The sequence below is a fragment of the Anolis sagrei genome, chromosome 4 (assembly GCF_037176765.1).
Source record: "Anolis sagrei isolate rAnoSag1 chromosome 4, rAnoSag1.mat, whole genome shotgun sequence".
NCBI classification, from domain to species: Eukaryota; Metazoa; Chordata; class Lepidosauria; order Squamata; family Dactyloidae; genus Anolis; species Anolis sagrei.
In genome coordinates this window covers 189,289,906-189,315,759 of record NC_090024.1, presented here as the reverse complement: position 1 = coordinate 189,315,759, position 25,854 = coordinate 189,289,906, and the positions used below count along the sequence as shown (strand labels likewise).

General features: G+C 37.6%; 1 protein-coding gene across 2 annotated transcripts in view; it reads left to right on the top strand.

The window, feature by feature from the left end:
- Positions 1-24,227, top strand: part of ILRUN (inflammation and lipid regulator with UBA-like and NBR1-like domains) — a 46,695-nt gene extending 22,468 nt beyond the window's left edge. Inside the window, exons 2-5 of one of the 2 annotated variants that reach the window (XM_060773111.2) lie at positions 1,632-1,786; positions 7,177-7,374; positions 10,353-10,681; positions 19,917-24,227. In XM_060773111.2, the coding sequence (XP_060629094.1) occupies positions 1,632-1,786; positions 7,177-7,374; positions 10,353-10,681; positions 19,917-19,952 (718 nt within the window). In that variant the 3' untranslated portion in view covers positions 19,953-24,227. Of the gene's footprint in view, positions 1-1,631; positions 1,787-7,176; positions 7,375-10,352; positions 11,477-19,916 lie in introns of those variants that run through there. The other variant, XM_060773110.2, reaches the window with a different exon arrangement.
- Positions 24,228-25,854: the final 1,627 nt, after the last annotated feature.

The window sequence follows — 25,854 nt, the reverse complement described above, 5'->3', positions numbered from 1 at the left end:
TTCACCAGCCCTTCTTGTGAATATAATTAATAAACAAGCCAACACATATTCACAGTCTCTGGAATTCTTGCCCAGAGATGAAGAAATTGAAGAAACTAGAGGCTTAGATGCACGATTCCATTGTTGTTCAGTAATTTTTAAACCTATTCTCTGCTGGGTTCAGTTTACCTGTCCTGTAGTTTCATTAGAACCTCCCTGATTCCATAGTTCCTGAGATTCTTCCCAGATGATCAGCAGAGTATTTCCTCCTTCTGCAATCTTAGTCTTTTTTCAGGATTTATCAGACCACATACATTTTCATACAGTGCAGTGTGTCCTCTTGATGAGGATCATAGTATAGGGAAGGGTTATCATTCCTATTGTGCTTCAAGTTGTTAGAATGCCTGGAACAAGATTTGCAATTTTAGAATGGCTATTTTATGTATTCTAGGGTACTGTGATTTCAGAAAGAAATGAGTTCCAAAAATATAGTCCAGCAAATGACACTACTGCAAATTGGTTTTTTTCAAAGTTGATGTTTACTGTTGTGTTCTTTTTACCTGCTATAAATACTGTTCATGAAATAGAAAATACATTGTGTTCCACCATTGACACTGCCCATGTAGAAAAATTCCCACACCATTATTCAGTATACTAGATTGTTATAGGGAATGGAAGACCTATATAGATTCCTATCCAGATCTATCTCTTCAAGAAACATCTCTCATTTCATCTTCCTTGATTAATGACTGAATAGTATATTGGGACACATTCCTTTTAATAGATGGTAGAATGCCTGTATACCTTCCCACACTGCAGAGTGGTGGGGAAAGGAAGGCTTTGTTTCTGATTTCTGTCATTTTTTCTTTATTGTACTGCGTATCTTCTAAACTCATTTCACAAGTTACAACAATATGCAATATCTGTTGCTCTTTTAGCATTTTTTCTATAGTCGGTCTTGTTTTTTTCTTCTACATTTGTGTGTAAAGTGTGGGGTCTCCTTCTCTTGAGGTTTTTATGCAGAGGCTGGATGGCCATCTGTTGGGGGTGCTTTGATTGTGTTTTCCTGCATGGCAGGCTTTTGAACTGTATGACACTTGTGGTTTCTTCCAACTCTGTGACTCTATGATTCTAAGAAAGTAAAATGGGTTTTTTAAAAATTGTATTTGCAATTCAAAATAATTTATAAATTTCAAATGTTTTAGTCAAAGATGACATTGAATGTTCCCTAACCATAAAAGTTTTATGCTACAGCATTATTCTGTTAATGTCCAAACTTTTAACAGAACACTTGCATTTCTCAGATTGCTCTCCATGTGTGTATTATAGGGAGAGGGAGCGGAACTGTGCTGGCTGGCCCTTCTTTTGAGTTTTGAGCAGAATGTCTGCAAAAGGGTCTCTGAACATATGCATCTCTTTTCAGATGTCCTGCTCAATGGCGGGTGTTGAGTGGGCCATATGTTACTGAAGATAGGGTCAGAAGACACTTTCTCCTTTCTATTCCACAGAGATAGTGTTAAGTATAGAGGACTCTAGTCTTTTGTAAATGTGCTAGTAATGTTCTCACTATTAAAATGGAGCATGTAGATATCTCATTGTGGAGATAGCCCATTATAATTCTATCTTGAACAAATGCCTTCCTCTCTTTCCAGGAACTTACAAGCAGCCATTGGAGCCTACTATGATTTTGAGAGTCCAAACATCAACGTGCCCTCCATGTCCTTCGTAGAAGATGTGACCATAGGAGAAGGAGAGTCCATTCCCCCTGACACCCAGTTTACAAAAACATGGAGGATACAGAACACAGGTGAATGGTTAAATATCTCCATGGCTTTTGAACTGATATTGTTTTTTGAAATAGAAATAATCATGTTGTATTTCAGAGATGCTCCAAACACTTCGAAAGCACAGTTTCCTGTCCTTCTTCAGGGGTGGAACTACATTGGGGTTGGAGGTCATCCTTGGTCTCATGTGCTGCCTTGGAGCAGATCAGAGTTTATCCAAAGCTCAGCATTACATTAAGCCAAAACCCGTTCCTGCACTGATGACTACAACTTTTGGTTATCTGTCAAGGCTGGAGAAAGCTTGTAGATTTCTCTGAATCAGGAGTAGGCAGGCTCAGTGGGTATGGGAAGCATTTTTGCCCTCTGCTAGATCTTGGAGAGCTTCACTCTCTTGATACTATGAACTAAAATTGCTCCATATTTTGCAAACCATATCTTCCAGAAACGTCTGAGAGTTAAATTACCATTTACATAGTCACCCTCTGAGCCTGTTTTAGGTTTTACCAGCTTTTTAAAAATGATTGATAGTGATTGATAGTTCACTTCCAATGTTTTCAGAAAACATATTTTCAATGCCAGTAGCAAGGCTAATGTTCATGTGTGAAATATGGTATTTTATGAATGCTAATTTGAAGAAATTGGTAGTGGTAAAATTGCATAAGTTTATATGCCTAGTTCACATTCATATCCTATGTATTCCCTCCACCCCATTTTTTCTTTTTATGTAATCATATTCTTGAAAGTGGAATTATTTTCTTAGAAAATGGTTATAGCACTCTGAGGCTTTAGAGGTTATGATTTGTGATTCTGGCAAAATTGGAGGGACCACTTTACTTATCCTTGCTGTGTGTATAATCTTTTTCAGTGCTTGTACTTGGTTTCAAGGAGAGAAACAATATTTTTCCCTGATCTCAAACAGCTAGGACTAAATAAATTGCTGCTGCCTGTTCTTTGCTTCTTGACTTCCAGAGCTGTGTTTCTCTTCTTGTGTCATAGGCAGAATATTTCTGCTCAGTAAAAGACAGTGCAGCAGAACACAAAGGTCCAGTTCAAAGATAACAATAAAATCATGGTTTTGTTATTATATCTGAACTGAACCGAAGTCAAACTGTACTTGCCTGGGCATTCTTCCATCCTCACATGTCACTATGAGGTGCAGTTATTCTCTAACTCTAGCTAATGTTTACTCTCTGTGTTTTCATAGCCTGTGTTTTTAGTCTGACAATCCAAATATTTCATCTCTAGCTCTGGCATATTTCTGAATATGTAATGATATTTCCAGGCCATTACTTTTAATTTATGAGGTTATGAAGCTATGGCATTTTTTTACCATAGCAAAATATCTTAATTACAGTAATCAAATAAAAGGCTCAATAGATATTAAAGCAGAGGACTCTGGAAGTTTAACACAATAACTAGAAAGTTCTAAACAGTGCTGAGGAGCGAAGCCATCCTTCCACTCCCTCATCCATTGTCTGGTTATGGGTGTGTCTGTGAGTTGTATGTCTGCAGAAGGGAGATTTGCCAGTATTTTTATTTTAACCCTGTCAAAACAGTGGAGGTGATTAGTTCTAGCTACTCTAGATTCAAATAGCTGTGGGAGCTAGTTGAACTCCTGCAGGCATCTGTTTCTTAGTTTAATGACTGGTTTTGGATACAGCAGATTAAATTTTGGGGCCTTCTGCTTGCCACTGCTGAACAAAGCGGTGTCAAAATGTATCCTTAAAATATTTTTGTCGGTTCCATGTGTGTTTTAAAGAACTCTGGAAATAAAACAGGGATGCAGCTTTCAGAAGGAATGAAATAAAAGGAGATGGAGAGTACAAAATAACTGAAGAGAAGTGAGAACTGATAAAAGGAAACAACTGTACTACAGATACTGTTTTGTCCAAATGTAGCTTAATTGACCCACATATCCATGTTTTGATTGTATGCATGCTTTTTGTGCAAAATAGTAACAATGGAAAATGTATGTTTTCAACTTTACATATTAACGTTTTTCCTTAAAATGTATTGTTTGTTAATAATATATTTCTGTTTATGCATGTACACACATTATATACAAATTTTGATATTTGCATATATTCATAATCACAGGACTTTAAATTTGCTCTAAAGTTGAAGGACTATGATGCAAAGTGGATGTTTTAATTAACCTCTATCTGAGACTTATTTTTGTCTTTTCAAAATCTCAATCGGTTTTTCATACTAAAACTTTACCATAGAAAAATGTCAAACAGAAATATGTTTGTTCTCTTATGTTGGGTTCTTTATATTTGGATAGGAAAAATGAAAAAAAAAACAACAACATGCAACTTACAGTGTCTGTTTCTGAAGTGTGTAAGGGGTAATGAGGCCACAACAGATTGGATGCATATTTTTACACTTCATTTTCTGTGGGGTTATTTAAATATACCAGAGACTAATATTGCGGTGAAGGTAGTAATATTGTGTCCAGAAAAATACTGAAGTTAAGCAATAGCACTTGAACAACCTTTGATTTTTAGTGTGTTATATTTCCAGTCACAGATGAATGAATCCAAATGTTATTTTGAGGAGGCTTGATGGCTTAAAGAATTTATGAACAGATTATTCATAACGCTAGAAAGAAATACTTCAGAATAGTATGGTTTCTTACTGGTTCCTTTTATTAATAGATCAAGTATCTTATATGCCTAGAATTTAAAATATATATTTTTCCTCTAAAGAGTAATAAAAGTTGTAGAAAATAGATATTTATTTCCTCTCCCCTTTTACTTCTTCTTTTTTAATTGTTACGTCCTTGGAGCAATTGGTGTTTTTGAAACAGAATTTCTTTTTAAATTGTAGTCCTACACAAACTTACTAGAGAATAAATTCCATTGAATTTAGAGATTTACTTTTTGAATACACATTAATAAGATGCTACTGAGACTCCTTTACTGCAGTTACTGCAAATTATAGCCACCACACCACTAAAATGCAGTAAAATATTCACATGATGGAGAACAAAATGAATTTTAAATGTTATGTCTTGTTGTTGCTCTGAAAATATGATGTGTATATACAAAAAAGTAATAAATTATTTAAGCTATGTGATGCTGTTTTGTACAAAAAGCTTTGAATGATATCTTCCCATTTTATAATGTGGTATGCACAGGTTTATCTTCTTCCTTTATTTCTCTCTGAAATCTAGCAATAGAGGAATAAAGATCTACCTTGTTATTTTCTGTGATCTGTTCTTTAATAAACACTCCCAAAGATTCAGGCTGTTTTCTGTTTACTTACTGACATCTCGGCATTATCTTTAATAGTGGACCTTCAAGCTTTATTAATTACCACAGGAAGTTCCTAGAAGATAACATTGTCTGCCAGGCTAGTTTTAGTACTGTAGTAACTGGTGGTGAAAAATGAATGCCAGCGTGAACTTAGCTTGCTGTGTGGGTGCTATATTCCTTCTAGGTGGTATTGTTTCTTGAGTCTTCAACCAAGACTGGATCCACACCTAGATCTAGCAAGCATAGTCTTGCCATGTTTAAAAAGGTTAATTTTCAAAGAAGTAATATTCTGTGCTTACTGGGAAATGTGTAATATTTTAAAATATATTTATGATTGTATTACATGAGTTTTTCACTGGGGTGGGAGGGAAGTAAGGGGATGGAGGTTGGGGTGCAAGACTTAATGCAAGATTTCAGGACAAGAAATGATTGTCACTAACAAGGCATGAGGCTCTCCATTACTTTTAAAACATGCCATATAAGTTGCTCTTTGTTTTGGTGCACTGGTGCTCCTCTGATCAGGTACTCTCACTTGTGTGAGAAGGATTAAAGGGATCAGATGGAAAAACGATCCTCAATGGAGGTTGCAAGTGGGGAAAAAAGGAATAGGATCCCTGCATCTGCTAGACAGGGCATGAGTTGGAGCAGGGTGTAATTTTAGGTTGGACAAGCAGCCTTCATGTGGAGGAGGATGAATAAATAAAACTTAAGATTAAGTTTTAAAAAACCCGAAGCCATCCAGCAGTTTGAGAGACATAGAGAAAAAGCCACCCAGTCACTTTAGGCCATGACATTTAAATGTTCCACAATCACTCACTCACTGGGCAGGAGTAGGAAAGTAGATTGGAGAGCGGGGGATCCAGTGGGAGTTCATGATTGTTGGTAAGATTGACAGGAGAACAAGAAAGCATGTGCGTAATAGGAAGAAAAAGACACTGGCAGCAGCTAGTTGACATGTGACCAAAGATAATCAGAACATGTGGATATGATTGAACACTCTATTTTGTCCCTATATTACTTTGGCTGGGCAGAATTTGTGTCTGTCGGTACACATTAGGTTCAGATTATATGGGGTGAGTGTGATATTTATGAAGGTTAAACCAAGGCAGAATATTTCATACTAGAGTGGATATATTGTGCAGGTGTGACGCAGCCCAAGTTGAGACCTTAACCTTCTGTTGTAATTGAATAAACAGCAACAATTCAAAATTAATTCATTTTCAGAGCAACAGACTGGTTCCTTGGTAGTCTCAATTCAGATCAACATGTCAGGGGTTTCCTTCTTCCTACTTGCACATTCCAGTTCTTCCCTTTCTGATTTCTTCTGACATCCCAAGCATACAGTTTACAGGCTAATGTTTAATGACCAGAACTACTTTCAAATAAAAGTTTTCTAAATCCATTTCAGCCAATCATTTTACATTATGGTATTGCTAATCCATAAGGTAAGTCATTGCTGTGTCTGGTCCCTGCTATAAAAGCTGAACCTGGGAATTTTTCCAACAGTAAAAATAAAGCTGTGTCCACCAGAGCTAATCCTCTTGGCTAAGCAATCATCCAAACAATTTGAGAAAAATTAAGTGTTCAGGCCTCATATAATATTGTAGTTATTAAACAAGAACTCTGCATTAAGTACTATATTCAATCTTGGGACTTGTGTGACCATATATGCTAGGTGTTGTCTGGATTTCACTATGTGTTTCTGAAAGACAGCAAGTTGAAGCAAACCCTTTTTACATAAAAGCAGCTTTGTCTGCAGCCTTGAGTGTACAGTTCCTGGCATATCACATATGGATGTGCGTGGGTCAGAATATGATATTGCTGATAGAAACATGTTTCCCACAATGTGTTGCCCCAAAGGCACCACCTTACGTTCACTTCATGGACATGTGTATCAATCCATGCGAAGTCTGCCTGTTACTTTTACATGTCCAGAGAGAGAGGTGTGTTCACACAAAGCACACAATCAGTTATATTTAGATCTATAACCCACCTATTCACTGCAAATGCCAAGCATTTACTAATGCCCTTGGCCGCTTAATTAAACAGCATATATAATAGATGTTTTGTACTTGGATGAGCATGTTTGCCATTTTTTTTGTGAATATAGTTTTTCTATTGTCAGATGTTTTAATGCAGTCTTTACTGAATCTCAGGGGCAGAAGCATGGCCTCCAGGTGTTTGTCTTAAGTACGTCGGGGGAGACCAGTTTGGCCATGTGAACATGGTGATGGTCCGATCATTGGAGCCCCAGGAGATTGCAGATGTCAGCGTTCAGATGTGCAGCCCCAGTACCGCAGGAATGTATCAAGGACAGTGGCGAATGTGTACTGCCACAGGACTCTACTATGGAGGTGAGCACCTTGTTCTCATCTGCACTCTTGAGACTGTATTGGTTCATGTCAAAATATTATTTACTAATAATCACTGCTGAATTGCTGAATTCTTTTACAAAGAACTGTACATGAAACTCACTTGAAAGAAATATATTTTCTCACAATAGTCTTGCCCAGCAACAAATTTTGCAGATATTGGCCACAGATAGATTAAAATATTTCCTGAAACATGACAGCAGCCATTTTATAGGCATTTCATTGCAGTGCTATGTACTATGTGCTACATGCTTTCCTTGGTTTATGCAAGTGAGATTAAGAATCACATTCAGCAAATTGTTGAAAATAGCTTCTTTTAAAGACAATCCTGCAGCCACTTCATAAGAGGCAAGGCACAGTGCCATCCTTTCCCTTCTTTTGATATGTGCTGCTCCAAGATAGAAGTAGGAAATGTGATTTTGCAGGAAAAGGCAATAACTTTTCCATGAGACTGTTCCTGTATTAAAGAGAACTTTGCACTCTTTGTTAACTCACACTTCACTTAGGGGCATGTCACAATGAGTGTAAAAGATGAAACAAAGGAAGTCAATACCAAAGAACTTACAAAATTTCATTAGGCATAATGCTTTGTGCTCTTCCCTAAAGGAGGAAGGAATAATGGCCATCGGTGGTTGTGCAATGTGTGAGAGAGGCAGGAGAGAGTAGAAAGAGTTATTGCTTCTTTTAGGTTCTTTCAGGATGGACTCAGCTCTTACCTTTTGCCACTATACTCAGAGAAGGGGACGGGTTCATTTTTTAAAATAAGATTTAAGATACAGTACTTACATTGACCTGTGGATAAGTTGACCCAGAATTTTTGTGTCGATTCTTTTTGTGACTAAAAATTCTAGACTTATGCATGAATATATAGAGCACTCTGTTACCTTCTATGGAAAGACTGATCATGCTCTTCTTATTAGCATTTCTTCATTAAAAATATAGCATTCTGCTTCCTTTTTTGCAAAGCTATTCTGTTGCACTGTTGAGTATTATACACTACAAGGTGCGGTTGCCTCAAATCCTGCCATTTCTCCTCATTTTGGAGAAATGACAGGATATAAATAAGTGGTATTAAGGCTGGGCAACCACGGAAAAATTTGTTTCTAAAACCGATTCGTTTTTTGGGGGTTTTTGCGTTTTGATTTTTAAAAGAATTCCGAAAATTTTCTTTTAAAAAGTTCGAGATTTACGAAATTTCGTAAATTACAAAACAATACGAAACAATTACGAATCGATTCGTTAATGGCGGACGCGACCGCGCAATACGCTAAAAAACCTCCAAATGGGACAGGGGGAACTTCTAAAGCTTCCCTCTCCCTCTGTTGTTGACTGTTGGTGTGATATTTATAATTTTTTTCCACTGATTAAACAAACAACAACTATAAAACTTGCCCCAGACATGCGGAAATAATAACGAAACGATTTCAAAGCAATAACGAAACGAATACGAAACGAATTCGAAACAATTATGAAACGAATTTAAAAATTCGTTTTGTTTTTTAGTTGCTCCTGAATGGTTCGTTATCGCTTCGTTATAAAAAAAACCCGAATTTTTAACATATTACGAAATTACGAAACGAAACCGCCCAGCCCTAAGTGGTATTTTTACTTGATTCTTGTATGCTAATTACAAATTCTGTTTTGCAAGAAACACTTTCTATCCAAAAACATTGACATTCACACATAAAATTTGAGGTATCATTAGTTTATGGAGGAGATGTGCAGAAATAAAGCAAAGGGGTCTTGATAGGGGGAAACCCTTTAGTAAGAGTAATACACAGTGACCATGAAATGCCTGGGTAACTATTAAAGGTGGAAAGTGAAGAAATTGATGGGGAGAGAGTGATAATAACAACAACAATAAAACCACCAACAACTTTATTTTTATACCCCGCTTCCATCTCCCCAAAGGGACTCAGAGGAGCTTACATACGGGACAAAATGTCCACAAAACATCAAGGCAAAACAGTCCATTTTAAAAAATGATTAAAATAAAACATAGCAAATCATAACTATCAGATAAAACACAATTTAAGCAGTGGTTCCCAAACTAATTTGGCTTACCCCTGGAAATCAATTTTTCTAAATTTTCTCTTCTTTCTTTTATGCTTTCACTGCCCCCTTACAGTTATTCATCGCCCCCAAATGCACCTGTGGCCATTACCGCCATTACTCCTGGATCCCTGCAGCGCCCACCAGGGGGTGGTAACGCCCACTTTGGGAATCACTGATTTAAGGGTATGAAACAGTGGTTCTCAACCTGTGGGTCCCCGGATGTTTTGGCTTACAACTCCCAGAAATTCCAGCCAATTTACCAGCTGTTAGGATTTCTCGGAGTTGAAGGCCAGAAACATCTGGGGACCCCAGGTTGAGAACCACTGCTATAAAACAACAGCATTAAGACTCATTCAAACAATGCAAGAAAAAAAATAACCAGAAATATTAAGGTGGGCACTGTGATGGGGAACACGGTGAAATAGGCCATCTACAAAATGCTGGATAGGAGCTATCCTTACCAGAGAACTGTGTCTCAGAATCCACATGAGAAATCTGCCCGTTTTCCTGTTTATTTTCATCTTCTTTAAACCAGTATGGCCAACTTTATCACCCAAAAGCCACTGTTTCTTTCAATGGAAAATATATTACAAATAAATAGGTGAAGAACATTGCCTTATCTCTTAGTAGAGATTCTTGGGAGGGATTTGAAACAAATGATGTGGCTAACAGCAGATGGCAGTATTTTTCTACGTTCAGTATCCTGCATGACAGGGTGCTTTGATGAATGGAAAAGCAAGTGTGGCTGGGAGAAAATTGGTATGGCTTTGGAAAGGGCAGAACCCTCTCCCTAACTTATGTACTGCTTGAGAATGTTTGGTCTTTCATTGCACATACTTATTCACAATCAACATGCGAACTATCTGTGTCTTTTCCGTATTCTAACCAAAGTTTCTCTCTCGCAGACATCATCTGGGTGATCCTCAGTGTGGAAGTTGGAGGACTTTTAGGAGTAACACAGCAGCTGTCATCATTTGAAACAGAGTTCAACACGCAACCACATCGCAAGGTAGAAGGAAACTTTAACCCATTCGCCTCTCCGCAGAAGAACAGGCAACCAGATGAAAACAACTTAAAAGACCCTGGGGGTTCCGAGCTAGATACAATCAGCAAAAACACGTGGGGGCCTGCTCCTGACCAAATTGAACAAGATCAGACTGAACTGTCACAAAACTCTGTAAATCTCTCCCCCAGCAGTCACTCAAACAACTTATCAGTAGTGACATACAGTAAGGTAGGTGCCCTGGGGGTGCAAGAGAATGGGGAGGTCATGAATCCATGACTTGTTGCCGTCCTTCTTTCTAATCTGTGTAGCCCCACAGCCTCCACTTACAAGGCCTCCATTTCATGTTCAATTTGTCAGGTACTCTCACCAAATTAAAAGCAAGCTAAACCATGGCAAAATTCAAATGCTTTAAATGTTCTGTTAAAACATTATTTTCCGGATGCTTGTTAAACTATTATTTCTGGGATGCTAATTCTGAGAAGACAGCAGTTCACAAAGATTCTTTTTAAGAGCATACTTAAAATTAAAGTATATTATATGGTAAGTACTTTAAAAATTTATCTGCCAGCTTTGGAAGTTTGTATGTACAAATAGATGGCATGTCATTTTTCCTTATTTTGTGCACCATTTGATAGGATGTGTCATTTCTATTGTAATTTGATCACTGCTTTTAAGTGTTTGTTACTCCTCTTAAATTTAGAGTCCAGATTTTATTGAACCATTTACTGCCTTATTCATAAAATATATAAAAAACATGCTGAATCAGACCCAACACAATATAGTGTGATAAATACAATGTGTTTTGTGTGTAGACAGAATAAATCTAAACCCATCTAACATGCTTTGCTTTATATTACTCTGGTCAATGGGATAATCAATGGGATAATTGCCAGTTTGTGGAAGTTTGAAAACTGAGTGAGTAGAATATATAAGTCACGTGAGGTAGAAGAAAGTTAGTTAGAGCAAACAGTGTAGTAATCTTGTACTATCTTTATATTAATTGAATAAATGAAAATTAAAGTCGTGATGAGTACAACATTTCTAGATAGAATTCAGGGCCTGTCTACACAGAAAGAACAACTGTATTCATCTCATGTTGGCTGCTTTCTTAATACATGACATACATGATGGTTCACCTCACTACGTTGGCCCTTAAATGACCTTTAAAAGAATTTGCTTTTACCTCCATTCTGGGTGAAGATCAACATGACCTTCCCAACAGAAAACTGTGCTTTGAAACTAGGGGAGGAGTTGAAGTGCCCCAAATTGATTGGGGGCAATGGCATGGATGTGCAGGTCACTTGAGTGCTCCCATCAGGAAGTGGGTTCAGTCATCGTTGATTTTTGAATTTCAAATTCACTGCTGATATTTTGTTTTAAAAGATAAGACGTGTATGTGGATACTCACAGAGCAGTGTACTAGTATATCAGTGCATGCATCTCTGCATAACAGAATGACTAAAGATGTCTTTTGCCAAAATACATATATTCACATGCATATTTATTTATCGTGTCATCAGCAACCATTGTATTACAATTCTAACAGAGCAAAACAAACACAGAGATTAAAAAGAAAATGAAAGAAAAAAGAAAGAAAAAAACCACACAGATTTTGCAAATTTGGTATTTGGTTAAATGTCCTTTGACCAGTATCTGATCACTTGGAGTGCCTCTGTGGTTGCCGCAAGAAGGTCCTCCATCGTGCATGTGGCAGGGCTCAGGGTGCATTGCAGCAGGTGGTCAGTGGTTTGTTCTTCTCCGCACTCGCATGCTGAGGATTCCACCCTGTAGCCCCATTTCTTAAGATTGGCTCTGCATCTCGTGGTGCCAGAGCGCAATCTGTTCAGCGCCTTCCAAGTCGCCCAGTCTTCTGAGTGCCCAAGGGGGAGTCTCTCATCTGGTATCACCCATGAATTGAGGTGCTGGATTTGGGCCTGCCACTTTTGGACTCTCGCTTGCTGGGGTGTTCCAGCGAGTGTCTCTGTAGATCTAAGAAAACTATGTCTTGATTTAAGTCGTTGACGTGCTGGCAGATACCCAAACAGGGGATGAGCTGGAGATGTCTCTGCCTTGGTCCTTTCACTATTGGCTGCTACTTCCCGGCGGATGTCAGGTGGTGCAATACCGGCTAAGCAGTGTAATTTCTCCAGTGGTGTGGGTCGCAGACACCCTGTGATAATGCGGCATGTCTCATTAAGAGCCACATCTACTGTTTTAGTATGGTGAGATGTGTTCCACACTGGGCATGCATACTCAGCAGCAGAGTAGCATAGCGCAAGGGCAGATGTCTTCAATGTGTCTGGTTGTGATCCCCAGGTTGTGCCAGTCAGCTTTCGTATGATGTTGTTTCTAGCGCCCACTTTTTGTTTGATGTTCAGGCAGTGCTTCTTGTAGGTCAGAGCACGGTCCAAAGTGACTCCCAGGTATTTGGGTGTGCTGCAATCCTCCAGTGGGATTCCTTCCCAGGTAATCCTCAGAGCTCGGGATGCTTGTCTGTTCTTAAGGTGAAAGGCGCATGTCTGTGTTTTAGATGGATTAGGGATCAGTTGGTTTTCCCTGTAATAGGCAGTAAGAGCACCTAGAGCTTCGGAGAGCTTCTGTTCTACCATCTCAAAGCTCCCTGCTTGAGCAGTAATGGCACGATCATCAGCATAGATGAAACTCTCTGTCCCTTCTGGCAGTGGCTGGTCATTTGTGTAGATGTTGAACATGGATGGAGCAAGCACGCTCCCCTGAGGCAGGCCGTTCTTCTGTTTCCGCCATCTGCTTCTCTGGCCCTGGAACTCAACAAAAAAGCTCCTGTTTTGTAGCAGGTTTCCTATGAGGCGGCTGAGGTGGTAGTCCTTTGTGATATTATACATTTTTCTCAGGAGGAGACGGTGGTTCACAGTATCATAGGCTGCTGACAAGTCTATGAAGACAGCTCCTGTGATCTGCTGCCTTTCAAAGCCATCTTCTATGTGCTGAGTCAGGTTCAGCACTTCACATGCATGATGGGAAGGGGAAAAAAAGCAAAGTGGCCACTGCCATGTGGCCATCAAATAGTACAAATGAGAGGAGTTCACATCCAGGAAGAGTAATTAAAATCATTGTCACATTATGTCATTTATCATACAATTCTTCGGTTACAATATGATTATTTGTAAATTGGTAGACAAAATCTAAAGCCAAAATACAACAATGTACTTTGATGTAGTCCCTTCATCAGGTACTTAGTTTTTGAAAAGACATCACCACAAGATGTGGGCACTGCAAGCTTAAATGATACTTTGTAAAGGAATATATAAATTAATCACATTTGTAATGTCATATGGCCACAACATTAATAGATGCTTTGGCATAGAATCATGTCATGTTTGAAGATGTGGTCGATCCCTTTAAGATGACAAATGCTTTTAATAAGGATTTGAATTGGAGTATGCAACTTGTTGAATGCAAGTCTGATTGGAGACATATAATTAGTAAAATAATAATAATTGGCATGTGCTCTACTAGACAAATTAAAACATTGAGACATTAATGTAAGCTTAACTTCTTTTTTTAAAGCATGAATCTCTGAAATGTTAGCTGTTAGTAATTTTCTGATAGTCTCTAGGCTTGTGCAGTTTGATGTAGATTTGTTTTATTCATCTGGTTTGTGCTGACTTTAGCATACACTTATAGTTGTTTCAGGAATATTTACATTGCTTTATGTTTCTGAAAAGAGCCTTCATGTCTAGATTATACCCTTTAAATTCTATTAATGCCAATGAGAATCATTTTTAAATAGGTATGAATAGAACTGTGCTGTTTAGCCACTTCATCAGCAAGGCATTTTAATGTCTCTCTCTTCTTTGCCAGCACCTATTTGTTCCTTTTAATGACATTTTGAACCATAGAATAATAGACCTTTGACTTTAAGAAATGAAACACCTAGCTTAAGGGTCAGAAAACATAGTTTCAGCAGTCACAAAATCTTGTGACACTTCATAGATCCTGCTATATAATGGATAATTTGACAACATAAATGTGCTCGTGCTAGTAAAACATTATCCAGTGTTTTTTTCAGGGCCTATTTATAAAATACTAAGATTGATAATCCTCAGTTTATTTATCAGATGAGGCTGGTTGTTGCCACTCCTATGGACTGTCATATAGCGTGCAACAGAATGAATGTCTAGGCCTTTGTCAATAATGGATAACAATGGATTATTATTTGTTTATGTATTCTGGGGAAATTCCAGGCTCTTCCTTTTCTTCTTATGACACTGGTGATGAATAACTTAGAACGGTTTAGTGAAGTGTGTTGAACACTGTGACTGGGGGCCTTATGAAGTGTCTTCTGCATCAAAATGAAGCAGTGACTTTGGTGTGCTTTGTTATTAAAAATGACCATTAATGAAATACTGGTTATTAGTGCAGAAGTGTGTTTGTGATTTCTAACAGTTTTGAGTTTACTTCATTCAGAGGGTTGAATTAGGCACCCCTTAGTTCCTTTTGGATTTGCTCTCTGTACTCCTTAACATTTCCTCTTTCAACATCCATTGAATGATCTTGAATGAACAGACAATGGACCATTTGTGAAGCTAACCAGAAGCAGATGTTATCAAGATTCCAAATAGGAGGTTATTTGGAGTCTCATAAGAGAAGATATGCATATGATAACTTTCAGGGGGGAAAACTTTCTTTTAAAATAGAATACACACGCATTCTCACTTTCACTGTGTGTCTGCAAATTAAGTTGAAACTGCATCACATTGGCAGTTTAGAGCATTCTGTTTCCACCATTCTTTAAAAGATGATGGTATTATCCTCTAAGCTGAGGTTTGAGATGACCCATGAAGTCTCTTTCAACTCTGATTCTATCCAAAAATTCTCCTTTTTGTCTGAAGAAAATAGCTTCTTAGTGCTGGAAAGGGACAAGTCAGAGAGGTTTGATGTGCTGTATTGGAATTCCTGGCCATTCTAGCTTTCTGGTTAAAGTATCAGGTTTATAATTCCTGAAGCATGGTCTGTGGTAGTTTTCCAACATGTTGAAGATGACAACCTTCATACTTGCATTCAGTCACATAAATAAGGATGCAAGACCAACAGGTGATGTGTTGTAGTAGATCCTGCCAGTCAATGCTATTAAAAGTCTACTTAAGGTATTTAGAAGTCATGCAAAGCTTTGAATTACAAGTGTTCTGGAATGTCAATAGCTCCAGCTAGAAGTTTTGAATTTCTTAGCAATGGGATTTTTTTCCTAATTGACATAAGATACTTAGCTGATGTTGAATGGAAATATACAACAAATGGAATGTGTTATTAGTTGTGCCTTTTGTGGAGGAGATTTGCTCTCAAAATGAGTTTTGCTCTCCTGATATTGCCATCAATTAAATGAGGAGGATATTTCATTTTGAAGTTGGTGTTACATAAGATAATTAGTCCTTTCACATTAGTTTTCTTCAGTGTTACCACTGCACCTGATTCTTAAAAGTGTTTAAGGTGAGTGTAATCCCATTTAACATTAATTCATATTCCAAAACTGCCTTTTGATTCACCAGATACTTCTTTTCTTCTTGAAGTTTCAGTTTCTTTGCCATCATCAAGTCCATTGCCAACAACACGTAATTTTAAAAAACTACAGTCGTTTTCTTGTATTTTGTTAAAAAGGAGATGAAATAATTGGGTGCCATTATCAAATTGATAGCACTGAACCTCCAAAGCAACCTCTGTAGCAGCTTCATATTAAAATATAAGATGGACTTCTGAATGGCACCACATGCATCAAATAGGAATGCCTTAGCAACCCTTTCTGAACTCCTTCAGAAAAAACTAGAAACAGGATCTTCATATTTCATTGCAGAAGGGCAACCCAGATGATATTTGGTCAACGGTATCAGAAGGCATTGAGAGGTTCAGTGGGATCAGCAATCTTTTACCTGCCCCTTTTCCAGTACAGATCATTTACCAAGGCAACTGAAGCAGCCTGTATCCTATAACCAACCTTAAAGAAAGAGGTTCACTTAGAAATTTCTGAAGCTGAGACATGAGTAAACACAGCAGCACCTTGCTCAGAAATGAAATATTAGAGACATACTTTAAATTGTCTAATATGGGGGAGTGTTTTTTTTAGACATGATACAGCCAAGGCTTGTCATAAGGACACATTCACCAGATACCTTCATAAATAAAGAAGGGAAAATCCAGATCAGTGTAATTGTAAGATTTAAATGTAAGATAGTTCGCTAAGTATACACATGTATTAGCAAGAAGTTCTGAAACATCTAAATATTTGTTTATCAGTTTCCTCCTTTTTTCAAAGAACCATACATCAGAATGGCTTGATTTTGTATAACTTTTATAACCAGTTTAGACTTGCCAAATTTATGGCAAAACTATATAGACAGTGAAACGTGTTCTTACAGGAAGTTTAGCTTCTTCTCACAGGAAGTTTAACATACTAATTCTGAAATCTATTCCACAAAACAGGAAATAGAATTGGAATGATATTTTCCATTTGTTTTCATAATAAATATTTGAAAGAATTGTGGCTGGAGGCAATTTTGCTCTTACATTGCCACATTTTTAGTTGAAAATCAGAACTGGGGGAATCTCCTGGGTTCTTTGGTGCACAGAGAGCACGGGGAGCCATTTTTAATGGATCAAGTTTCCCCAGAGGCTGCCACAAGTGGCATGTTCGGCTTCTAAAGGAGGTTGAAGCTGCATCTGGCCCGTGGGATTCACTTTCTCTACCCCTGGTGTATGCATTTTAAAAAATGCAAGTCCCTTTTCCCACATTTTGAAATGCTAAGTACTAAGAGGAGAATATACTTTTCCTGCATGTGCAGATGTGCTTTAAAGTGGAATGAACAGACAAATTGTAGGAAACAACTCTGAGTTGCTTCTTCCTATTTGTATAGCACGCTTTAAATATAGTACAAAATGCCCTGCCCTGTTTGTATTCAGTTTACATAAGTAATTCAAAAGAACCTGAGATAGTTTGGAAAAGCACTGACCAGGAACAGCCCAGGAAGTAAAGAGAAAGAGAGACTGATTGAGTAGCGCTATCTGAGACTTCCATCAGTGTAAGCTGGGAGACTTCTGTTTTGTTTTGCAGCCGTGCGTTAAAAGCTAATGCCTTCACAAAAATTAAACTATATACTTAATTCAATGTCCATGACAAACAAAAGCAAAATAAAGCCAATTCTACTGTTCTCTAGTTTTAAGGGAAGTGATATCTACATGGGGTGGGGAGTGGTGCCAAAGGAAGGTAGGCAAGCAGTTTGTTTCTTAGTTAATACCAATAACAATACCAAAAGTTATAAGTCTATATTGGAAAACCATTCACACCCAAAGGCCTAAGCAAAAAATGCTACCCTTTCTGACACATGGGAATGGACAATATCAGAGTCTGATCATATAGCAGTATTTGCCCAGGCATAAGTTTCCTTGTGTTCAATACAGCTTACTCCATGTTAGTATATTTAAATACCCTCCAGAAACACACGCCACAGTCTATAGAAAGGTGTTTAATCACTGGTAGGTTAAACCAATAATTTGTCATACCTTTGTAAATTGGTTTATTTCTAAACAGCTATGCTCAGCTATGCTCACCCTTCTTGGGTGTTACTGCTGTAACAGTGGCAGAAATATCATGGAAAGAACAGGGATAGGTTCCTACAACACAAAAAGGAGCAGTTCAACATTTTCCAGTAAACTTTTTATTCAGAACCAACCATATGAACAAATGAAATGGAAAAAGCAGATCAGATAAAGCTTGCATACATAATATTTGTGAACCTTATAAAGGTCATTTAAATGCTTTTTCTCAAGTGCATACAGATATTCCCTCCTCCCCCCCCCCCCCCCCCCCAAATTTTCTTTCTAAATGCTGAGGTTACAGAGCTACAGTAGGATCAGATAGAGTTCAATTCCAGTCTTTCCTAGCTCAGGCTTTCGGCACTGTTCCACACAAATTGCTCCTATAACCCAACTCCCCAAGATAGAAAATGGTGACATATTGAGAGACATCTGAATGTATTTATTTGTACATATTTTACTCATAAGGAGTAGCAGTGGATAGTAGAGCAGAAAACTCTTGATGAATGATGTAATGCCAGGGAAAGCTAATTCATTGTAAATACAGTTTACAGAAGTTCGGTGTTAGCGTTATTTGAAATATGAACAGGATTGCCAATGTTTATAGGGCCAATGCTCACCACCTTGGGTCTCTTTTTAGAAAGAAAAAAGGGATATAAATAAATATAATAATAACACTGGTACAAAACACATACTTGCAGTTCAGTATAGCTCTGACACTTGTTGGATTGACTAAAATAACTGATGTATGTATACATGTATAAATCTCAAAACTTTAGTAAAATAAAATTGACTCAAAAACCTGGGTCAACTTTCCATGGGTCAAATATAGGTAAAGGCCCTTGCCATTAGGTCCAGTTGTGTCCGACTCTGGGAGGTGGTGCTCATTTCCATTTCTAAGGCAAAGAGGGTTGTCTGTAGACGCTTCCAAGGGCATGTGGCTGGCATGACTGCATGGAGCGCCACTAAGTTCCCGCCCAAGCAATACCTATTGATCTACCCACATTTGCATGTTTTCAAATTGCTAGGTTGGCAGAAGCTGAGGCTAACCCCACTCCCCAGATTTGAACTGCCGACCTTTCAGTCATCACAATCAGCAGCTCATCGGTTTAACCCACTGCACCATCAGGGGATTCTATAAATCTATAAACTTTAGTAAAATAAAATTGACTCAAAAACCTGGGTCAACTTATCCATGGGTTAAATATACTGAGCCTTATATTTGTAAGAGCTTAGTCTATTCTAGCAGTTCTCCACCACAGCATCACTTCTGGCCTTTCTGAATATTTGAGTGCAGAAATAGCAGCAGCTCTTTTCTGCTTCCGTTCTAAACCATTTCAGTCTTCTTTTAGGTTTTCCAGGGACAAGCTAAGCTCTTGCCATTGTTACTCTACTGTGAGAACAGGATGATTCCTTTTTTGATAAGTTAGTATTATTAATAAAGGAACCATCTCCTTTTTTTTTTTTTTGAGTAAAGTGGCAAAAGGCCCACTCGAATTCATGGGCAGGATAATGGTAATGGCCAGGGGTGGCTGTTCCTTGAGGTGGCCCCGGCATTTTGCCCTTTCCATAGAATCCATATCAAATTTCATCATTTTAGCCCCCAAACCTGCCCTCAACATACACATGGATATACATGGTAATTAAACATTGCACATGATAAGGAAATAGTACTAGTGCTATATGTTCAGCCTTATAAACATTGATATGTAGCTTTGTAATAAGGAAGGAAATTGGTTAGGCTGAATCATATATATCAATATAAGGCAAAAAGTTGAATATAATTTAAACATTAGAATTTCAAGCACTTGGGGTACTGAGCTGCAAATATATTGCAGCAGACATGGCTTAGCATATTTCCCCTGCTGAATTTAATTTTTTGTTTCTAATTTTTTTCCAGGGTTTTCATGGTCCCTACCCCTTTGGACAGTCTTAAAAACAAAAACGGGTATCGTCAAGAAGAGAATTTACAGTGAGCGGACTTGAGAGGGAGGGGGAGTTCTTGTGGCTTGTAGAAGATACAGCATGAACCCCCTTCTTGGTCTCCATATCCTGGGATAAGAAGAAAACAATAACTTAAGACTAGCTGTTTCCAGAAAAAAAACTAAAGTATGCATGTATGAATGCTGAATTTCAAGAGTGCTATTCAGTGCTATGAGAGCGAAAAATACACCAATGTTTTTGTTTTAGGAGTCGTCGTCACAGTTAATTAGGTAGCCTAAAAGAAATTTTTAAAAATGCTTAAAATGGAAAAGCCATCTCTTTTTAAAAAGAAAAAAATTATTTTGCCTACAGAGCGGTTGTAGTCTGAGCAGATGTTAATTTTTTTTTCGTTTCTTGTTGATGACTTTCTTTTTAAAAGGGACAGCGTGCATTTTTATGGAGATGCGCTTGCTATGGAATGGAAGCCTGGTGTTTTCTTGGCTAGTTCATCAGCTATTTGTATGTCGTGGTATTAATTTCTAGCTGGATCAATATCCAGATTCATAAAATGTTTGCTTTTTTTCTTTTTCTTTCTAGTTATTTGCTTTTTAAAAAGCTGCTGACATCATTTTCCTGGGCATGATGTGTATTAGTCATCTGCTACTTCTTTTATATTTGATAAAGTTATATAGTCCCAGTTTTTCTGTTTAAGGGTGGTGCAAACAACTGGAGAGTGATAGAGGACTGAAATGATGGAGACTGATCCTTGTGTGTTTTGAACATGTACTTCCAAAGTTTTCACTGAATGGTTAGCATATTAAAATATTCCCATATCCATTAATGAATAAGTACTGTCTTTGAGACAGCTATGCATGCATATGTCAGTTTTGTGCCAAGAAAAAAATCAATTAGCTGTAGAGCACCAGTCATTAATCTTTCATGTCATTCTAGGTGAAAACCTCACATTTTCATATTTATAATTTGAATAACCAGCTTTATTGTTCAGTGATAAGGGTACATGTTTTGTTGGCAGAGACCAAATTGCTTTGAACATGTGGATGGAAGGGTAATCAAACGCCACTCATAACAATTACTTCTTTATCAGATTTCTTGTTCTCTGAACTTTTCAAGACAGGACTCTGTGGAAAGAGGGAGAGTATTGAAGGGTTGGAATTGTTTTGAGGTCTAACTGTGTGCTGCCTATGAAGAATGATAGCCATATGTAACTGAGGCCAAGCTGTCCAATTCCATAGTGAAAAATAGCAGAGCTTGGTCTCTTGAAATTCTTCGGTTTTGCATCAGTATAAGACCTTGAAAGACAAGGAGGCTTATGGCAGGGAGAAGGGTCCTCTGTCTGATTCAGAAACTTGAACACAGCATCTATCTGCCAAAGATATGTGTAACTATATGCAATGCCCCCTTCCTTTCATCTCATTCAAAAGACCAAAACTGCATACTCTGAGAGAATAATGGTTGTGTGGATATGTACAGATGGGGTAATACAGAATTCTTTTAGGCCTAAGTAACATACTTCAAGTTACCTTGTTTCATCTGTTGGTATGCAGAGCTCTTTTCCTATTTTGTGTATCTGGCTGTAGTGCTGCTTCTCACCAAAAGAAATGGAAGCATATACATAGTATAACCAGACCTATCCTGGAGGACATGCACTTAGGTGCTCAGTCTTTTAGGACTAGTTTAATATCTAACTTGGTATTTTCTGTTGTGCATAACATGCATAATTTAATTATCCTACCTTCTATCTAACTCAAAGAGACATTGAACATTGAGAATCATTATTGTCAGAACCTAATCCTGAGTAAGTTTTGATAATATAAGAAAAATTATTTTATCAGTGCTTGACCTTTTCTTCAGTATGGCTCTCCAGAACTTAAATCACCCTAGGCAATGCATTCCCCAAATGCAAAATATATCAAAACTGATTATGTAAGAGGATTATGTAAAGGATTAATCATGGTGATTACTTTTAATTGATTTTGTTTTTTTCCCTGCTCTGAACACAACTTTTATGAAAGGCAAGTGATTGATCGACTGATTGAATGACTGTGAGCATCTATGTTTTTGCAGCAACACTGAAAGTCTTGAAAGTTGTGACAACTGGAAACTTCAAAGCCAAATCAAAATGGCTTCCTTTTCTATTTAGATCAGTTGTTCAAGATATCACCTATCTGAAATGTCATTGATACTACAGAGACCATCTTCTGTTTGACAGCTCAGAGAAAAATGATACTTATTGCCAGCTCTTGTTCTCTTAGAGCATTAGTTCTCCAGTATTGGTCCTTCACATGTTTTGGGCTTCAGCTCCCAGAAGCTCCAGTTGATAATGTGGCCAACATTGAAAGTTGTGAGGATGGTGGGAGTTACAGTCCAGCAACATCTGGAGAGCCACACAGTTGTCCACTATTACCTTAAAGCATATAGAAATATCCTTTCTCCTCAGTTTATACCCCATGCTTTTTCCTTTCAAGTGCTAGTGCCTTTTGTTAATGAAGTTGTCACCTCCAGTGAAAAAGGGTAACAGCCAGAGCCAGTGCGCAACTACTGTAAGTTGCATTAACACTTGTCTTCTCATTATCACTAGTCTCTGAGTTCTCTCAGAAAATAAATATGCTTTTCTCTTTGGGATGATCTCTATATAAATAGTTACAAAGGACTCATATCTGTTTGTAGATATTTTGCGTGGGGTGATAATCCTTTGAGTAATAACAATGGGAGGATGACTCCAATTTCTTTTCTCAAAAATTCTTCCCATGAAAGCACCATCCACTTCATTGCTTACTGCATCTCTCAGATTTAAATTCATTAATTTGTAAAGCATTTACAGGAATTTTAATCTGTATGAGCACTAAATCATATAATTGCCTCAGAGCAGCACTTTGAAACATGAACAGTAAGGGCATGTTTGTGTTTAGATGCAAAGGCTTTCTTTCTTTCAGAAGCACTTTTCTCATGACCATTGGGAAAGCTGGTGCTACAGGTGGCCATTTTTTTCTTTCCCAGTGGATAACCTGTGGCTTTTAACAACCAATGAGCAGAAACCAAGTAGCTTGTATTACATGAAGGTGCAGTAACTAGGGCCAGATGTAGCTGCAGGAATTGCTGCAGCTCATGCAGTTTTTAGAAGCATAGACCTTTGTAAGTAGAAGCTGTTGTCTTGTTTAAAGCTCTCTTTAGGCTAGCATCTCATGTAACATCTTTCCAATACAGATTTAAGCTCATATTGGAGGAAACTGTGTATGCACTCATGTTTTAGAGTGGTGGGGGTGTTTGGGTTTTCACTTCAGTGATGTGTGGCTCTCAAAGTGCTGTAATTATAGTAAAATAAAAGCTTCCACCAGCTCTGAACAGTATAATGTATATACATTTTCCCCTCTTACATTTGTAGGAAAATTTATTAATAAAATACCCCTCAGCCCCCATTTCAAATGTAGTACTGCTTGCTTATGAACAAAGCCAAATGTTGACTGATTCATTCCCATGTTCCTGATTTTAGTTATAGAGTGGCTAAGATGATTCCCCAACTTTAGACTGCTTCATGTAGTCAGTCTAGCTGGCTCTGTCTTCATTTTACTTAGCAATTTATTTTGGAAGAAGTTATGATGGATTCCTAAGAGGAAGAAGTGATTATCAATTTGCAAAGAGAAAATTCCACTTTTCATTAACAGTGTTCTGTTTGCAATATTCTATTTTAATGCAAATTTAATCATAGCCCATTCTGTTGAGTTTGAAAATGTCCTGGTAACCCTTGCATCTGAGATATGACTTCAATCTGAGATGAACGAGCAACCAGACTTTTTACCAGGCTGGCTCTATGCCTCTCTGGCTCAAAATAAGCTCTGCCTCTTTTTGCGGTTGAGTATCAGGTCTGCACTAGCAGGCCGAGTTGTGTTTATTTGGGGCAAGAGAAGGTGAAGGCTGCATCCTGAGGCCTCAGGGATTTGAAAGTTTGTACTCATCCTTCCCCCAGCTGTAGATGAGCACAGCCTGAATCTCTATAGGTACAAGTATAACTGATGTTTTCTGGGGCTAAGAAATGCACGCTGTCCCATGTCTGGGTTTCCTTTTTTTTTCTCTTCTCTTGTGTGAGTGAGTGGTTGATTCTGCAGCCTGTCTTTATTCTCTCTGGGGGGAGTGCATGTGTAGAGCAGGATGGTGTGTTGCTTCATTGAGTCTGGGAAGAATCCTGTAATAGCACATTGTGGGGAAAACAAAGATGCTTTTTCCTTAATGTATAAATGAATATTTGTATGATTAAATTAACACAAAACAATTTTGGAGTTGTCGAGTTTTCATTAAATGACCAAAGATTGACCCTACAGTATCATTTCATGGTTTCCCACTTCACTTTCTTTCACATTGGGGCTGTGCAAGTCAGAACTGAGGTGAGATGTGTGAGTAACTTGTTACAGTGCTGTGGTGCATGTTAAGGAGATCTGGATTAATACAAATAGTTTCTTTGTCCACTCCTTTCAAAAGGTGAATCATTCATAGAATTGCATCTTAGACTGGAATATGTGTAGTGTCTCACTTTACTAAATGATTGTAAAAGATAAAATTGAGCAAGATGATGCAGAATGTGTAGAAGTGAAGTTCATGGTATGTATGCCTACTAAGAATGTGTAAACCATGCTTTAAAGTTTTGCAGCAAAGATTTCTCAGCACTTTAAAAATATTCTTCCCAGTTGCAGTTTATTGCTACAAGGCTATTGCAGCTCCTATATCTTATTTCTGCAGACTAGGACATGGAGTTTTCTTTTTAAAAGCCTTCCCTTTTATTTCCTTTTGTATGTAAATTTGTGAATTACAAATAATGCAGCAATCTGCAAAATCAGCGTCACCAAACTACCTGATGAGAACTCTCTTTATACGGTGAAAGAAGAAGGAGAAGTAAGAGTCCTGTTCAATTTCTTAGTCATTTTATTCTTTGTTTCAAATGCTACAAAAAGAGTCAGGTAAGTTTTATACACTGAAATAACTGTTTGGCCCTCAGTAAAAGCCCAGGCTCTGGACATCATGTTTTCTTATTGACATGTACTGTAAAGAAATGAATGTACTTTCAGTGGGCATGATGCTCCGATCTGTACCTTACCTTATGTGATGGTTCTATTATTTGTGGTTTTTGCTTTCTCTGCTATCGTTCACATTTATTTACTTGCTATCAAGACTGTTTGTCTTTGGGGCTGCAACCTGTCAAGAGTTCATCAAGACCAAGCAATCAGATCACACCTTCATTATAATGCTATCTTTGGAGCAGGCAAATAAACGGTTCTATCATTATGATGCACACATTTTAAATGAAGCACTGTGCCATGACTTTTACGTAGTATGTGCCATGGGTGGGGTATCACAGACTATGGCCAAGTCAAATAACCATAGAACAGAACAATATAAGGACTTTCACAAAGAGCTGAATTTAAATATTAAAATATGTTTCATTTGGTTTTTGGTTTCAGGCAACATAACAATTTATGGCAGCTATAGACAGAACAGTATTTTTTGTAACTTGGTTATATTTTTGGATTTCTTTTTTGGGAGGACAGTGTTCTATCACAACAAATGTTAATCAGTCTTCCAATTTCTATCAACTGTATAGAAAGAACACTAATTCATGAAGAAGAAAGACTGAAGTGAGTGTTAGTTACAGTAAGAAGTTTGGTTTGTCTTTTTCTAAAAAGTTAGCTTTTGCTTTTCAAGAAACAATTCGCTACTGGTTGCTAGTATTTGTGATTATTTCTGCAGGTGGAAAATGAAGTTTGTTTTTAAAAAAGAAAGTTGGCATTCTCAAAAACTTCATTAAGAAATCTCTAAAGCCAATTTAAATTAGTTCTGATTTTTTTCTCAAAATAATACTATTTCAGCAGAGTAGGGAAAATACTCTGAAAAATGTATATGAAAAC